Source organism: Gymnoscopelus braueri (assembly GCF_963280865.1).
Source record: "Gymnoscopelus braueri genome assembly, chromosome: 15".
In the NCBI taxonomy this organism is placed as follows: domain Eukaryota; kingdom Metazoa; phylum Chordata; class Actinopteri; order Myctophiformes; family Myctophidae; genus Gymnoscopelus; species Gymnoscopelus braueri.
The window spans coordinates 7,738,839-7,757,734 of NC_137620.1; the positions used below are offsets into that span (position 1 = coordinate 7,738,839).

General features: G+C 40.0%; 1 protein-coding gene across 2 annotated transcripts in view; it reads right to left on the reverse strand.

Moving 5' to 3' along the window:
• Nucleotides 1-4,320: 4,320 nt before the first annotated feature.
• Nucleotides 4,321-18,896, reverse strand: part of lrch4 (leucine-rich repeats and calponin homology (CH) domain containing 4) — a 106,330-nt gene continuing 91,754 nt past the window's right edge. Inside the window, exons 15-18 of one of the 2 annotated variants that reach the window (XM_080451517.1) lie at nucleotides 18,285-18,382; nucleotides 16,433-16,570; nucleotides 16,138-16,215; nucleotides 4,321-5,315 (exon numbers count right to left, since the gene is read on the reverse strand). In XM_080451517.1, coding sequence (XP_080307643.1) covers nucleotides 5,142-5,315; nucleotides 16,138-16,215; nucleotides 16,433-16,570; nucleotides 18,285-18,382 — 488 coding nt within the window. In that variant the 3' untranslated portion in view covers nucleotides 4,321-5,141. Of the gene's footprint in view, nucleotides 5,316-11,310; nucleotides 15,603-16,137; nucleotides 16,216-16,432; nucleotides 16,571-18,284; nucleotides 18,383-18,896 lie in introns of those variants that run through there. The other variant, XM_080451516.1, reaches the window with a different exon arrangement.

Sequence of the window (18,896 nt, forward strand, 5' to 3'; positions counted from 1 at the left end):
AGTTAAATTATTATTATTATTATTATTATTATTATTATTATTATTATTATTATTATTATTATTATTTATTATAATTTTCTTGGATGAACCTTTCTCTCAAACAGTAATTGGAAAGTAGCGAGTAACAGAATTGTTTCTATATAGACAACTGGCTTAAAGATTATTTGTATTTGGTGTCTATGGAGCAAGCAGCATCGCTTCCTCAAGATCTCCAAAGTGATCACATGGACTATTTCAGTTTAATCATGACAGTTTTGAACAAAAATTGTATTACATTAGGTTTCACATAACACCCAGAGGAGAATAGCAGTCCCTGTTTTCTTTGTTTACTGATCCCCATTCCCCGTTCCCCTTTAATTACAATATGTATGTGATACTTTAATGATCATAATTGGTGCAGGTGGGTGCTCCACAAGACCATGATGATAATTACTATATCATGTTGTATATATACAGTAGGCTTATACAATCATATCGTTTTTTATATCTAGAAATCTGTAAAATAAAAAATCCAAATCTTTCTGTGTCAAACATTCCATGAGGACTTTTGTAACACGTTTGAAGATGTGTTGTTATGGTCTACATAGCAATAATCCTCAACGGGTAATCTCAGAAGTATTGTAGGACAGTGGTTCTCAAAGTGGGGTCCGGGGACCCCCAGGGCCCCTTGGGGGGGTTCCAAGGGGTCCCCAGCTGAATTAGTTAATAGCATCACAATCATTTTATGATTTTGTACATTGCAGATATACAAGCTTGTACGTCTGATATTTTTTAATTCTGTGGGGGGCGCAGCCAAATTTGGGGGTCCTTGACATGGAAACGTTTGAGAACCACAGGCTGCTCTAGGACATTTTATGGTCTGGGAACCTATATGCTTTGTAAAATATTTCCTGAGGATCTAAGGCAGCAAAGTCACTGTCATCTCTTTTAAATCTCCTCTGAAAACCTACTTTAATTTCTTTATTTGATTGTCTTTTATCCATGCTTATTACCTACTGGGCCTTTTAATGTTTGTTTTTATTGATATTCATTGAATTTTCTTTCTTCTGGTTTTCTTTTGAATGTTTTGTCTTGTTTTTAATTAAGCAATTTGTAACCACTTTTCGAAAAGTGCTTTGAAATCATGTTTTTATTATTAATGTTTTAAAAGTTTTTTTATGTATAGTTTTTATTTTTACATTTTATGCTTTTTAAAGTGCTTTGTAAGACTGTTTTTTAAAAGTCCTATACAAATAAAGTTTATTATCATTATTATAATGACCAATCCTTTCTATCTAATTATCTTATAATCAGTAAATGCAGGGTAAGAGATTTATACAAGGCACAATAATCACTAATAAATGCAGGGTAACTGTGTGTAAATGTGCCATGTGCCCCTGGCACAAAATATTTTGAGAGGGGGGTCCACGGCTAAATACATACATTCCAAAGATAAAGAATTAAAAATAATAACAGAATATGGGTCAGTTGTTCTGACATGGTGCTGCCCATTCTTAAGCATTCAATAATTATGTGCACTGTTATTGATAAACCCTCATTCAGTATGATATAAAACCAGTTTGATGTATAAAATATGTAACATGGTACTGCAAGATGTTAACAATATAAACTGTTCCAAAGTCATTTTAACATAATAATATACCCGTATAACATGGAACAACAGATGTTCTTAACAAGATAAACTGTTCCAAAGTCATTTTAACATAATAATATACCTGTATAACATGGAACAACAGATGTTCTTAACAAGATAAAGTGTTCCAAAGTCATTTTAACATAATAATATACCCGTATAACATGGAACAACAGATGTTCTTAACAAGATAAAGTGTTTAGGGGGCACAGTGGCGCAGTCGGTAGCGCTGTCGCCTCACAGTGTTTGATTCCCAAAGGGGATGTGTTCTCTCCTCTGCGTCATCAGTGCCCATACCCCTGGTGGGGTTAGCTAAAGGGCCTTTCTGTGTGGAGTTTGCATGTTCTCCCCATGTCCCCTAGGGTAGGTACCCTCACCAAAAAACACAAGCTTGTAGATCAGCTATTTTCAAAAGATTTTAATACATTCTTGTGAAACGGGACATTCCGCATAATGAGTAATTTTACTTTTGGTACTTTAAGTATAATTTGATGCCAATACTTTTGTACTTTTACTCAAGTACATTTTTATTACCGGACTTTTACTTGTAAACAGAGTGTTGTATCACATTTCTTTATATTTTATATAAAGAAATGTTTTCTTATTTTAATGTTTTTATTTTATAAAAAAAAGTTACATAGTGCTGCTTTAAGCCCGTATACTTTGTCGCACATTAGTGACATTAAAAAATTATGATGCACGCATAGCCCTGGCCTGCATAGAGCATGATGAGCAATTAGTGATCACAGTCAATTAGGCGTTGCTGCTACTTGTGATTAAAGCCAGAGTGGAATTCATAATGACAGTGCTTATTTTTCCTTAAGTGTTTGTAAACACTCACCTTCTGTATATAATGGCCTATAAGTAATTGTTTTGTTATAGTTTTTCAATAAACAGACTGTACTGAACCAAATATAGAATATGATCATCATATCATCATGGGGCCCAGGTCAATGATGACATCAGCACACAAGATATCATCAATTTTTAATTAAAAAAAAGGCTCAGATTCAATGCTAAGTCACAAGACTCACAGATTCACACATTGGGGTGACACCCAACCCAATCACCAGATAAAAAACCTTATGGTTGTACATTTCTGCAAAAATACTGATATATTGTCTCAACGTTTCAAGATTATATGTTATTATACTTTGTCACACAAGGGCGTCATGCAAACATTGTGAAAATAGCAGACCTACAAGCTCACAAGAGCTGTGGACTTATATATCTTCTATTTATTCACTATTTTGGACTTTTTTATTCCTTTTTCTTTCTTTTTTTCTTTCTTTTTGCCTATAATAACATGCCCAAAATATGGATCCATTATCGATTGTTTTATAAAATTATGGTTTATTGTATCAGCAGCAGGCTTGAAAACAGGCCCCGAATGAGATAGTCACAGTGGTCTGAATAATACCTATTGTATTTTAAATAAAATAACAATCTATTGAGTTGACATGGTCTGCAACTATGTTGACACGTAACGTTTTTGAGATAAAAAAAACAACAACATACATCCTATTTCAATGTTTGATTGTTTTTTTGCGGTTTGCAGACCTTCCAGTGACAAGGTTTTGTGTGGTGAGCAGGCTGTGAGAGCAGTTGAACAGCACTGGTCTTGAAGTGTAAACACAAAGGAACAAGACAAAACCATACGAGTGACATATTAAAGCAAGAATGTAAAAAAGAAACACTGACTGAGCTTGTCTACAGTACTAATACAACAACATATATCTATGGCCCTGGAAATATTCTACTGTTACTAGGAATGCACACATACCAATGTTTAAAAGAACAATTGTTTTGGTTGGGTTTTGTTTTTGTTGTTATTTGTCATTAGTAAAAAATATTAGTTAATACTTTTTTAAAAAATATATATTTAGGTAATTTTGACCACAAATGAAAGGTGGTAGTAAAAATAATTGGACTTGGTCTATTCGGTCGCTTAATTTCACAACGGGAGGGGCAAGCCGGTAATTCAAACTATACAGATTTTTTTTTTATTTAGTTTTTTGCAGTTTTTTTTTTATGTTTTCAGACAGATATAAGAATATAGCATGCATTTAGCCAAAACAAACAAGAAAGCAAACAAACAGCAAACAACATAATTACCAGCTTGCCTCTCGCAAAATGTCCAAAGATGAACAAATGGACCAATTCTAATGAATAACTTCTACACCCATCCTTCGTTTGTGGTCCACGTTATTTAATAATAGAACCCAGGTTTAAGAAACTGTAATAGAAATTCCCCTTTAAAGTCCTTCAGTCCTCCATCACACTCTCTTTCAATGAGCTCATTTTCAATCATATAGATTTATGAAACAACAGATAAACATCGGCTGCTGGCAGTATCGGCTGATAACGATGTATGGCCGATAAATCGGTGCATCCCTAACGGCAGTGGTGTAAAGTAACTAAGTACATGCATTCAAATACTGTACTGGCATTTTTTACTTTACTGGAGTATTTCCAATTTTTAGTACTTTTACTTCTACTCCACTACATCTCAGAGGCAAAAATGTTACTTTTACTCCACTACAATTATTTGAAAACTTTAGTTACTAGTTACTTTGCAATTATCAATTATTATATTATAAAACATACATTAACCACTTTAACCCTACAATAGCCGATCTACATGCTCACAACGCGTCGCATCGCGGCGCGTTGTGAGCATGTAGATCGGCTATTTTCAAAGATTTTAGTACTTTTACTTTTGGTACATTTTGATACCAATACTTTTGTACTTTTACTCAAGTACATTTTTAATTCAAGACTTTTACTTGTAACGGAATATTTCTATATTGCAGTATTGATACTTTTACATAAGTAAAATATCTGAGTACTTTTTCCACCACTGCCTAACTGTTACGCCCTAATGCATGCTCTGTCGCACGATAGAGTCGCGCGCCGGAAGTCGCACATCTACAAGCTCACTTGTGAAATTGTCCTCTTCTTTTGGCTAATTCCCATCAGGGTGTTGCCACAGCGGATCATTTTGTTTGACCATTGTGAGCTTGTAGATCTGAAGAGAGAACTTGGGAACTTGTGAAGTTGTAATCTCAAAAAGGCACTACTGCCTTAAACATGGAACCCGAGTTCCTTTTTTTAACACAAAAAAAGGAGCTTGTGCCCCCAGAGGCAAAAACAAGGGACGATTTTTTTTAATTTAATGTAATTTTGTAATCGAATGGGTTCCCTGATTGGTGAGGTTGTAAATCGTTTCTGTCGGGTGGAAACCTCATTATGTCCAAAACTGTTGCTTTTCAGGATTCAAATTAAAAAGCATCAAAAGTAGCAGATCTACAAGCTCAAAACGTGTCGCTTCGAGCTTGTAGATCTGCTACTTTTGATGCTTTTGTGTGACGCTGTCGTATGATGAAGTAGGGCGTTAATTTACAGAAAAAAATAATAATAATACAAAATGGAGATAAGAGGTTTCTGCCCGACAGCAACGAAATGTCGGGGGGGGGGGGGGGGGGTGGGGGGGCTCCGCGACATCCGACTACGACGGGATCCCGTTGGTGGGCTGGGCCGTCGAAGGTCCGATGGAGTCCTGGCGGGAGGATCGGCGCGGGGGTCCGCCCGGGGCCGGGCTCTCCAGCAGCGCCTCCACCGTCTGGGCCAGCCGACACAGACCCTCCTCCTCCAGGATGAGCTGGGCGGGGCACAGCGCCTCCTGGTGGGGGGGAGGGGGGGGAAGAGGCGGAGTCAGACACCATGCCATGCAGAGGAAAACAGGACGTCGTACAGAGAGAGACGTACTTCAAAAAAATAAAACTGGTTCACAATCTAGGGTCCAGGGGGCCGCCAGGGGGTGCAAATGTGTCATTCTGAGAGGGTACAGATTTTGGACCCCCTGGGGGCCGGTGCACCAAAAGCATGCAGAGACCAGAGCATCACCACAGCGGCATGAAGGTGACATGAAGGTGACATGCAAGGAGATGACAGGGTGAAGCTCAACTCGATCCCTAAATGTCACTAAATGAGATGCATGTGTGAATCTCTTAACCCATTCAATCCGGGAACGCATACTGTGTAATTTTAGATTTTTTTTTAGCTATAACCATTATTTTATACTTTTGGCTATTCAAAAATAGCAGATCTACAAGCTCATGAAAATATGTGCAAATCTTTAAATATATATTTTTAAAGCGAACATTTTTAACTTGAATCTTTGCTTCTGGGGATTCTAGTTAATGTCTTCTGAATCCTAGCAGCAAGCTATAATATCAGTGGTTCTCAAACAGTTTTCAAGTCAAGGACCCTGAAAATGTATGTATTTGGTTGCGGACCCCCATCTCAAAATATTTTGTTCCAAAGATTGGAGTTACCAATGTTCACTTAAAAAAATCACACTCTGTGCCGTGCTATGAGCTTGTGGGTCGGCTATTTTTGAATAGCCAAAGGTTAAAGTGGTGAAAATCTAAAATGACAGATGCTTTCCCGCTCTTAATGGGTGGAACCAGGGGATGACAAACCTTTCAATGCACAAGGACTCACAAATAGTCACAACCTGGCTTAGAAAACAAACAAAAATAGGATGTGACATCATGCAGACCATGACAATCTACCTGGAAAGGGTGGTTCTGTATGTACAGTATATACTCTAAAGGTGCTCATTCTTTAAGTGTCACAAGACCAGAAAGGTACCAAAAGAGCCCTCAAATAAATAATGGAGAGTTTGTACACACACACGTTGCGTACCGAAACCACATAACTAACGTAGCCTACTACATACTACACAGTATGCTATTTTGAGCCTACTGTTTAGTATCTACTGAGCAGTATGGGTTTCAATTCGGACATACAAAAAAAGTCACTTGGCATACTAAACTGTATGTATGTGATTCCGGAGTAATCCGGACACAGCTGGCCCCCGAAATTTCAGTATGTCCCTAAGTGAAACCGTACTGCATACTACTGCACGGTAGGTACTAAATAGTAGGCTGAAAACAGCATACTGTGTACTGTACTGTATGTAGTACGTTAGTAGGTGGTTTTGGATGCAACCAGTCAAATCTGATCCATGTGTAACTCTGAGAGTGTACACATGTAATAGAATAGGGGTCCCTTTCTAAACTATCCCGAGTTAAATGAACATTTAACAATTTTTTACTGTGTACAACCCCATTGGAGGAAAGGAATGGAAGTTCGAACACTGTAGCTCCCAGTAGACGTTTAGAAGACAACACTATACAGACACCACATGCAATACATTATCCAGACCAGCTGACACACAGAGCCAGCATCCAGATGCATGCTAATAAATCATTTGTTTTGGGAGTGTATACACACTGTACACACACTGTACACATACATACACATCAGGTATTAATGCAGCTCGGGGTCCTCTTCAGGTCAGGATCAGCTTTATAAAAGCCAGCGCACAGAAGAGCAAAGCGAGCAGCTGTAATGCAGAGCTATGATACTCTGACTGGAGTCCATTTAAAAAAATAACAACAGAGAAAAGCTGTCATGGATTATAGTTCTGAGCACATAGTATAAGGCCTATTGTTTCTGCAAGGGCGGTCGGCTGAAAGACAGAGATTGTATGTTTTCTTTTACTTTTTCAAAAAATATTGCTCTCTGTCACTCTTACTGAAAGGGTTGTGTGGGGGTGTGGTCACATGTTAACTTCAGGACGCTATATGTAATTAAGTTGATTAAGAAGAGCATTTGATCAGAGTGGTGAGTTTGTTTCTCCTGTTGTGGCATCGTCATAGCAAACTTTTTTTTTTACCACACCGTGGTAATGATTCAATGCTTTAAATGGGTAACGTTAAATAATATGGATCAGGGTTTGTGACTTCCACAGTCCACGGTACCCACCCTCTAGTAGACACAACTTAGTTTTACCAAAACATATCACTTACTTTTAATTGCCATAACCAAACAAAATCGCTTTTCCTTTCGTTTAGTATGTGTTTGGTGAACACATACAGTCATCATGACACTAGGTCTACATATAAATATATAAATAAGACAATGAATACTTAGCCTTGTGATTTGCATAACAAACACACAAAAAAACTCAACTATGCATAGTGGGCCTAAACAGCCAGGGGAAGAATTCAGCAGAACTGACAGATCATGGTTGGTTTTTAGTTTTTTTTAGTCGTATAACAGTAATAATAGCTGAAATAAAGTTTTACACACTCAGACAAACCTTTTGAATAATGTATTTGCCTTTTTACTCTGCCTGCTGAATTGAAATATGATAATAATGAATAAGTCACATTCACTGAGTCTACAGTGGTATTTTTCTGCTCTTCCTGGCAGCAAACTTTATAATTAGAAGTCTTTCTTGAAGTATATTTACTCAAGTACTGTACATAAGTAAAATGTTATGGTACTTTTACTTTACTTGAGTAAAATACTGAGTTCAATACTTTATACTTATATATATACAAATACTTACTCCACTACAATTATTTGAAAACTAAAATGACCATGATACTTTGTTGACTTTGATTATTACAAAACATACATTAACCACTTTGGCCCCTATATATACTTAAGTACCAAAGTAAAAGTACTTTTTACTTTTCCAGCACTGGACTCAGCCAACTCATTGAATATTTACTATGCCTTTTTACTTTTTTTTTTTTACTAATATGATTTTAATGAATAAGTCCCATTCACTGAGTCTACAGTGTGATTTTTCTGCTCTTCCTTGCAGCAACATATATCTCGAAATGTCAATCTTTCAATCTGGCATTATAGGCTAATTCCACAAACTTTTTCTGGCTTATTTTAAAATTTTCACAGTGGTGAAAGTAGTATTCCGATTTGTCTTTGCTTAACCTTCAGGTCAAAATTCGTGTCAGATCCTGTGTCTAGAGACGTGACCTTTGACACGATCCAAATGTCTCAATAGAAGAGAGCAGGGAGACAAAATTCAATCACCCCATGTGTATAAGTTATATTTTGTGTGACACTATATGATCAACTAGGGCGTTAATTTACGAAAAATAAAAAAAAGTTAAAATAGATGATTATGGAGATGAGAGGTTTCTGCGTGACAACAACGATCTGTTTATGTCAACGTGGCTGCTGTGTAAAAGGTCTATTAGGATCACTATAATGTATCGTCTATACTGTTTCACTGTAGAAATGCATCAACATGGCAGCCATATCTGGCAGACAGAAGAGAAGATTAAAAAAGGGTAAAAATAACAGATATACAAGCTTGCAGCGCGACACCAAGTGACACGCTGTGAGCTTGTAAATTGTAATGCTAAATTACCACCCCCCCCCCAGGACCCCTGGGGGTCCCCGGACCCCACTTTGAGAACCACTGCAGTAGACGATAGTCATGTCTCTCTCTCAGCTTTCCTAACTGTGTCACAATTTAAAGAAATACTTAAAAACAAACTTTTCCTGTTAGTGCAAAACTGTTAGTGCGTTTCATTTTTATGTTTTATATATATTTGCCAAGTGATGGGAAAGTGGATACAGCCCGGTTCAGCGACTCAGAAAATCTCATTATATCCAAGGATATCGAGCTAGACTTGAGGGATGAAAATGTTTCGCTGAAAGCCTTCAATGAAAATCTTTGCAAAAATAATTCCACTGTTGAGTGCATTACCCGCCTCAATTATTGGACCTTACCACCAATCCTTTCACCGTTCCAATATGAATCACCAACCTGAAGTCTTTCAATTGGTTCTGAAATGCTAGCATATTTATAATTTTTTTATCTCTGAATGTTTTCCACCTGTTTTTATCAATACAGTGGCTCAGAAACTTGAACAGCTTAAGTATACAATCAGGAGTTCCACCCAGAAATATGCAGTGGTTGAAGAAGTACTAAAAGGTTTTACTTGAGTAAAAATATCAATACCACAATAGAAATACTCTGTTACAAGTAAAAGTCTGGTAAGCAGAATTTAGGCAAAAGGTACAAAAGGTTACTTTAAAAAGTAAAAGTATTCAATCTTATCTGAATGACTATTAAAGCAGTTTGTTTAAAGTACTTTATAAAATGATGTATTTTCACAGGGATTATTTATTAGTGTGTTAGATATACATTTTGGAGTGGATTATGTGTCCAGATGCCTGTCAGACAATGCTGCTCCGCAGGTCTACAATGGAACAAACGGGTGCAGCCAACGCCAACAACTGTTCTCGACCAGACGTGAGATCTGAAGGCAAATGCCGAAAGTTGCGGTGATCTCACCGTACGCCCATTATTTGGTCTGCACCGCGTTGATAAATGAGGGCCAATGAACCCCAAACTGCTCCTGTCTGAAGAGCAGGTTTGGTGCCTTGCATGGTTTCCTTCACCGTGTGAACGTGAATGTGAACCTTGTATAAAGGTACTATAATGTTGCGGTCGGCCAGAAACCTCTTATCTCCATATTCTAACTTTTTGCCCTACTTGATCATACTACAGCGTCACACAACAGTATCAAAAGTAGAAGATCTACAAGCTCGAAACACGGCGTGAAGCGACGTGTTTCGAGCTTGTAGATCTGCAACCTTTGCTGTTTTGAATCCTGAAAAGTAACAGTTTTTGGGACATATGAGATTTCCACCCGACAGAGACGATAAGCAGTAAACCCATCATTTCACATATCATTTTAGATCTCACTAGACATGGTGGATGTACAGCTAAGAGTGTCTGGCTGTATGCAAGACTAACCGACAACAACCTACAATGTGTACTATGTGGGCCATTTAGCAGCCAGAAAGAAATCTCAGATAGAACACGCTTAAACATCCACCCCCCCCCCCCCCAGCCCTGAAATCAGAGGTTAAACTTGTCAGAAAAAAAAAAAAGCGGGACACAAAACGCCAGTGTGTGCAGACTAGAGCGAGGCTAACAAGCTCTTGAGCCCATTCTGTCCCCCATTACCTTGGTGTCTCGCCCCCCCCGAGGCCGACAAATTCGAGTCGTTGTCTGGCACCGGAGAGCAGTGAGGATTTACCGTGGCAAACAGGCTGTTTGTAAAAAAGCACAAAGAGGAGGAGAGAGAGAGAGAGAGAGAGAGAGAGAGAGAGCCATGGGAGGCACAAGCAGAGAGCAGGGGAGCATAGCTGCATTGTGTAAGCTCTGGGGCTGCTTGGACAATAAGCAAGTAGACAGTGAACTGAAATCCTCATGTGTTAAAGGTATTGTATGTAACTTTGCCCTTTGCCCCCATAACAAAATAATAACAAAAACTATTCTTACCCATCATTTCCCTATGTACCAGCAATTATCAGAGAGGACTAAATACTCTCCTTTTCAATAAAGCATTTATGTTTTTAATTGTTTTTGTTTTTTACTCTTTTTTTTATGCGACCGTTTTTAAATCTGTACTGTAGCACTTTGCGATTTGTTTCAAATTTAAAGTGCAATATAAATAAAATGTATTATTATTATTGTGGTGGTGTTTACCTGCAGAAACTATCTAAAAAATCTAAAAAAAATCCCTCTACCCCCCCAAAAAAAGATAAAACACCAAAATACAGCGAGAGGGCAATGTGTTTCTGCAGGTTAACACCACCACACTACTCCAGTGGTTGATAACTGCTGGTATAGAGGGGAAATTATGGTTAAAAAAACATATATATTTATTGTTTTGTTATGTAAACACAGGGCAAAGTTGCATAATAAACATTTAATTTGCTCATCAACACTGAGGATTGTATACAGCAGCAAACACACAAAGCACATAAACACAGTCTACCATCAAACATCATCCTTTTTTTAATAATTTCTTTACAGCAAGAGAGAGAGAGAAAAAAAACTTTACATATAGATCTGTATAAACTCCAGAATTCTCATTCTCATTAAATACATTGGGTATCGTATAAATATTACAAAATACAACAGTATTTGTGTGCTGCGAACATCTTTCAAGAATATAAGCTGGGGCTAAAAGCCAGTGGTTGTAGTGTAGTGTGGTTTGTTTATGCTGCTACAACTTTTTTTTATAAAACACTTTGATTTTGAAACATTTACAAAGTTCATTTCAACAGCGGGGGCTCTTTATAACGCTTTGAGAGTTTATTAAGGTTGTGACAGAGATTAGGGCCTCTCTCTCTACGTGACAGCATGGCTGTGGAAAACCCACATTAAATTAAATGTAATCCAATCCAGTTCAGTTAAAGCTACGATCTGGGACATCAAATGTTATCTTTTAACCGATCCATAAGGTGGAGTATCATTGGCTCTTTTGGGCTACATTAGTTGGCTTTCTCACGGGTTCTGAAACCTTCCAGAACCCATTAAGTTCTGTGATGGTTATTTACGCTCATAAAAAGTGTAAAAAGCAGATCTAGAAGCTCACAACGCGTCGCGTTGAGAGCTTCTAGATCTGCTATTTTCACTATTTTAGAAACATTTTGAATGTAGTAGTAATAGTAATACCTCCTGAAAGGGCCCAAATTATGTTGAGAACCTTATGTGAAACCGAGCCGTAGCGTAATGGACACACATTCAGAACCAGTGAAATACTGTACATGGCACGGCACAGTTCACTTAGTTCTTTTAGATGAAAAGAGCCATTAGACCTTGGTGTCGGGCATGACACCTACTTTACTCAATGCAGATATTTGGAGTTCGGACGTCGTTGCGAGTACATCTCTCCGTTCGAGAGACATACAAACTTACGGAATGTAGCTTTAACTAAAGTTGGACGAGGTCGCCGTCACGGCCTCACAGAACCACCGTTAAGAACCACACCTAACAAGTCAAAGTGTGCTTTTGAGTTTTGGGGGGGTTTATATAAAAATAGAAGCCCGTTTAAAAGAAGAAATGAAAACGTGAGAAACAAAGCCCTGCTCTGGACGGTTTCTGGTTCTGACCTGTAAAGGCTTGATTTATGGGCAGCGTCCCAAGACGGAATTAGCCGAACTACAAGCGTTGACCTGCGATTGAAATATCGATCAGGCTTAAAGGACCACTTCACCCATTGTCAACCTACAGTCTGAGACTGAGAAATGGGCTCTGTGCATACCTGTAGTTCCTGTTCAGCGTCCCGTAGCTTCATTTGATTGGCTCGGCAGCCAGATCAAATGGGAGATATGGGAAAAGTAACCGGAACAGGAAAACGGGTAGGCTACGCTACCTTGTGGAAATTAGGACTACAGTTACACACAGAGCCCAGGGACTGAAAGTAGCTCAGAACAGATGAGGAAGAGTTACAAAGACACCTTCCTGAAACTGGGCTTCATGTCTGCCTTTGTGAAGGCTGCATCCTACACACTCACTGACCAGTCTAGCCAGTAATAATGAATAGTAACAATGGTTGGTCCTTGCCGACGCATAGTCAGCTTGTAGATCGGTAGTTTTTTTTGCGCGCTTCACCGGCGTGCAACGACATATAAATCAGCCGTCAATTCTCCTCAGAGACATAAGCGAGACACTGCAGGTTGGTGCAAAGTGCAGAGGAAACCCCAGCCTCTAACATTATCTAACAACACACACACACACAAAGAGAAACCTTTTAAACGCTCCATGTCTTTCCAACTCTAAACAACCGACTATAATTGCCCGAGTCAGTCTGTCTACCTGTGTGTGCAGTTTTAGGAAAACGGCCTCATCGATCCAAAAGTAGAGCTTTTAGGAGGCAATTAATGTTAGTTTGTTGATTACCAAAGGCCTCTGGCCTTTGCACCAAGCACTGCAGCAAAAAAAAAAAAAACAGACAGGACATACAGTAAACAAAATAAATAAGGAAAAACAAAAAAAACAAATAATTTAAAGTTGTTTACATTTATACATACATGAAGCAACAAAACAACAGGCCGTTGTTCTTTAGTGGGTGATAACGCAACAACAGCAGAAAGAATCTATACACACAAGCTTAGAAAAAGATTCTGTACCGTCTGTTAGGAAAAAACCCTGGGGCCCACACACAAATGTGACAATGCTGCCCTCGGCTGTTCAACAGTTAACATTGTAGATATACTGTTTCTCTCTCTATATATAAAACAAAGCACACACGCTGTGCTGTGAGTGGTTCTCCATCCATCTCGGTTAAAGAGGCACTGTGTCATCCGTCTCATCTGCTTTAAGTGGCTTACGTACAACTGAAGGGTTTCGTTCACACACAGCCGATCTACAGGCTCACAACGCGTTGTAGATCGCCTATTTTTCGGCATGCGACACCGGGCGCGTGACTACTACGTACAAACCGGGGCCTTAACCCTTTCAGCGCCACAGGTCTCTGAAACGCTCCACATTTAGGGAAGCGTTTCGTCACAAGGCTCAAAGATCACATTCACAGTTCTGTCTGGTTCAACTTAAAACGCAGCTTTTTCTTTTCTTTAGTTCGTTCCCCCTCTGATCCACGGGTCGAGGTTTTGGAGGGGGGGGGGGGGGGCGTACTGTATATATATATAAAAACGTGCTGTGCATTGACGAGTAAAAGCTAAGCTAAAGGCTAAGGCAGGCAGGTGTGTTTGGGGGAAGGGGAGGAAAAAGTCCGTAAAGTTGTCCTCTCTTCTCGCGTTTCTTATTATTGTAATGTTTTTTACCTGCTTTGCGTTCTGAGTAGGGCTGGGATTCCAAACCCGGAGGGAACCGGATCCAACATGAAGCGGAATCGGTTCCATCACGTTTGGATCAGTTTCAGTTTATCAGAGCTGGTTATATGGTCTTCACGTCTGCTATAGACAAATCCACAGAGCTGCTGCCTGTAGCTGCGGTGTGGCGGTGCGGAGCGGCACCCGCTTGACACACCGCAGTTATGATTGCCGCTCTGTGGATTCGTCTATACAATTACAATGCCGGTGGTTTTCAAAAGCTTTCATTTCTAAGGACCACCATAACAGACGTTTTTAGGGTCCATATTAAGTAACCCAGAGGGTCTCACTTTGAGAACCACTACGATAACAAGTATGCAATACTGTATGTGTGATTGAATTTGTGTTTATCAAAAAATATAATGGAGGAAACCGTTAAGGAATCGAACCGTTAAAATCCTAAAGGATCCCAACCCTAGTTCTAAGCAGGTAGTGCAGTAGGTAGGTAGGTAAGTAGGTAGGTAGTGCGATGTGCCATCCGTTCACAAACGCCCCCAGTAGGGAAAAGCGCACGTTGTTTACAGTAGCTTATATGTGCCGTTTGGAGGGGTTATAATGTGCTCTGTGTTTATGCCCCGCCGTACGTCGCCGTCACGCCGCCGAAAACAGATCTATAAGCTCACAATCTGTGAGCTTATAGATCAGCTATTTTTGGCGTGCAACACCGTCCTACGACAAAGTATGAATGGGGTTTCATATGGCTCTGGTGGGGTTTGCAGCTGTGTCTCGTGTGTGTGTGTGTGTGTGTGTGTGTGTGTGTGTGTGTGTGTGTGTGTGTGTGTGTGTGTGTGTGTGTGTGTGTGTACATTAAGTGTCGCTATGCCATTTGTTCTCTGGGTCGTCGCGGACGTTACGTGCACGAACCACACGTCCGCATAAACACACACACACACACACACACACACACACACATATGTTGTGAGCAGCTGTGTGGGGAGCGGTAAGGCTTTGTGTTAGCGTGTCTCACATTCCTTTTCTAATGGGCTGTCGCCAGACGACAGCTGCGCGCGAGAGGCCGCGGCACGCGAGCTTGGCGGCACGTACTGTACACCATCTGCGTGGCGTCTTTACGTTGCGTTGCGTGCGGGAGGGAGAAAACAGGGGGGTCTCGGGGGGTTTCGGGGGGGGGGGTCTCCTCAGCCTCTCTCTATCCGAGGAGGTAACAGTAGAGTGCATAGAGCAGCGTCATGGCCGCCACGTAGAAGAGCAGGAAGTCTGTGGAGAGCAGCGAAGAAGAGAACAAGGGCCGTGGCGGCGACGAGGACGGAGACAACATGGACGAAGAAGAAGAAGGCGAGGGCGAGGAGCGGGGCTGGTGGCGGCAGGGGGTCTCTTCCTCTTCCTCCTCCTCCTCGACCCTCACGGCGACCTCCAGCAGGGCCGACACGCAGCGCAGCACAGCGGACGTCTTACACAGGAAGACGTCAGAGCACACGCACACCTCCGTCTGAGCGGGGGGGAAGAACCAGACGGGAGGTGGTGGGGGAGGAGGGGGGGGGGAGCGGAAGGGGGAGCGAGGGGCAGCAGAAGGAGGAGCGGGGGCAGGGGTGGGGAGGGGGGCAGGAGAAGGAGCGGGGCGATACAGCGTAGGTATAGGGAGGTGCGACAAGGAGAGAACAGAGAGCAGATTTTTAGACACACGATAAACACGTTGCAGAGCAAAACGAACATGAACATCCATGAAGCACAAAGAAAGAAAAAGACACAAATCGTTTTTAACCACTTTAGCCGTTTGAAAAGGTTTCCCCAAATGTTCTATTTGTTTTAGATTTTCTGTATTTTTGTTTCAAAAATAGCAAAACTAGCTGACCTATAAGCTCACGATGCAACGTGTTGTGTGCTTAGTTATAGATTGGCTATTTTTGCTATCAATCTATCGGGCTTAAAGTGGTCAAAATACTGCATTAATTGGCAATTTTTTCAAAGCTGAGACAAAACAAAAAACAGAGAAAAGGCGCTGAGCGAGACGGGACTGGACTCACCTCTGGGACGCCCAGCTTGCGGCAAGCGGTGATGAAGTTCTCTATGTTCAGCCTGCACTTGGCGGAGCTCAGTTTTGGCTGTGGGAGGGGGGGGGGGGGGACAGAGCAAAATGAACACATGAGACCAAGTCCTTCAAGAGAGAAAAGGCTTTTCTTTTTACTTTTTTGGTTCCAATAGCCTGTTATTTGATTTATCTTAGTTGTTTCATATCACCTCTGTCGGGTGGAAACCTCATACATACTGTTACTTTTCAGCATTCATATTCAAAAATAGCAGATCTACAAGCTCACTGACCACAGCAGGTGAAGGGATGTGGATGATTTGCACGGAGCGCGGCCGTATCTGGTTGACCAGCTGACACAGGACGGTTCCGTTGGACAGGGCCTCACCCAGGTCCTCTGATAACGTGACCTTCAGACGAGACTCCAGAGTCTGGGGAGAAGAGGAGATAGGAGGGTGAATTATCTCTAGGGGTACAACTACTACCATTAGCAATTATTCTAGTAATTACTTTTTTTAATTGATGAACCACTTAAAACCCATTTTATATATCATCGCACAATGGTGTTGTGCAAAAAGAAAATGGAAAATAACAGATCTCAAGCTCACAACGTGTAACATCGCAAATCATTGTGAACTTGTAGATTGCCGATTGTTTATTAAATACATAAACACAAATATTTTTTGCCTATAATGACATGCTTAAATAAGGGATTGATTAATAATGAATTATTTGGTTAAATTGTCATTTTTTAAATAATTGATCAAATCGATTAGTTTGATTAATTGGTGCGCCCCTCATTATTTGCTCCTAAAATTTACCAAATGCACCTGTTTGGAGGGTGTCTACCTGCACAACACTGACCCCTGCTGGCCATCTGAGGTGTATCAACTATATAGTTACTGTTATAACTTATGCATTTAGCAGACACTCTTATCCAGAGAAACTTACAAGAGTGAACACAGAGTGAAAGCACAGTAAGCATGTGCTCTAGTCAACAAACAACAAGGTTAAGTAGTCACATAAGTAAGAGTGCAGAGAGAACGACGTAGTGTCTCAAAGAAACTAGCATGCGAGGTAAACAATGAACCTAGCATACACCATCTACAAAACATTCTTAACATTTGCGGTCAAGGGATACAAGGAGACAGGAGTGCCAGGGGGTGAGGTGGAGTCTGAAGAGGTGAGTCTTCAGACTATGGCTTAACTTAGACTAATATAATTTATAAGTGCTGGTCATAATGCATTATAAACTCAGTGGAACAGCACATTATAACTACCAGGTACCACTTTACTTAACACATTCCCTGCCAGAGGGTTTTTTTTATTTTACTTCCCCCAGTGCCAGTGTTTAAAATTTAAAATTTAAAAAGCCGAGATACAGGATTTTAAAGTAATAAGTTAACCAAGGAGTGAATGGAGCTAGAAATCTTTGGATCGTGATATCTCTGGTTCTGTGTGGATTAATTGAAAAAAAAAAAGACCAAAAAAAAAACAAAACGGTTATACTCGTGGATGGATTTTTTGGCAGTAAACGAGTGTATTTTTCATCAACGGTTATACTCGTGATTGGCAGGTAAAGTGTTAAAAGGGCGGGTCTATAATGCATTATAAAGCACTAATATTGCTTCATACGACTCGCTATACTGTACATGTTCATAAGTGTGCATAAAAACTTATAAAAAGACAAACAAAATAACTAAGTTATGGTAGTTATAATGTGCTGTTCCATTGAGCATAATAATGAATTATGACCAGCACTTATAATACGTTATAAACGTTGTAATAAGTTGTTATGCATAATTATAAACAATTATAATGAGTGTTACAATGCCTTATGAGCACATTATAATGCATTATAGACATGACCTTTAAGTAAAAAGTGTTACTAATTTGTTTAACTTTAATCTTTGCTTCTGGGGGTCCCTGGAACAAAATATTTTGTTTGCGGCCAAATACATAGAATCTTAGGGGTCCTTCACATGAAAAAGCTTGAGAACTTTCAGAAAACTGTTTCTATTTCTACAATCGGCCTCAGTTCTTAATGGGTTAAAAAAAGGCCTTCCATTGAGAGACTGCTGGGTTAACCCAAGGATTAAAGCCAAATAAATGACTCATAGGGATAGTTGGACACTGGTTATGCACCTTGCGTAGCTGGATGACATCTGGTCTCTCTTCCTTGGGGGAGCGCAGTGTGGTTCTGGACTCACTGCGGCCTGACTCCACCAGGCTGTGGACTGAACCTGAGGACACAACAACAACACACATCGGCACGGATCAGAGGGGCTTGCATGTCAGTGGGAGAGAGAGTGTGTGTGTGTGTGTGTGTGTGTGTGAGACGAACTGACGAAAACTAAATAAAAACTAAATAATAAATCAGCTATGATGACTAAAACTAAGACTAAATATACTGACAATTTTGTCAACAAATAAAAGCTAGACAAAAATGTTAGTGAGGGACGAGTGGAGAAGAGATCCAGTATAACTAAAAGACAAGTCATTTTATGTTTGGTTGCGCTCGGGTGCTGCGCTCTGAAAATAGCAGACCTACAAGCTGGAGCTTGTAGGTCTGCTATTTTCAGCATGCAAATAAGAGTAAAATCAGGCATTACGACACCATTACGGCCCGCCAAAATACATTTTAGTCGACTAAATCAACTGTAGATTTAGTCGACTAAAACTAGACTAAAACTTAAACGTTTCATATGACTAAAATATGACTAAAACTAAATGGAATTTTATTCAAAAGACTATGAC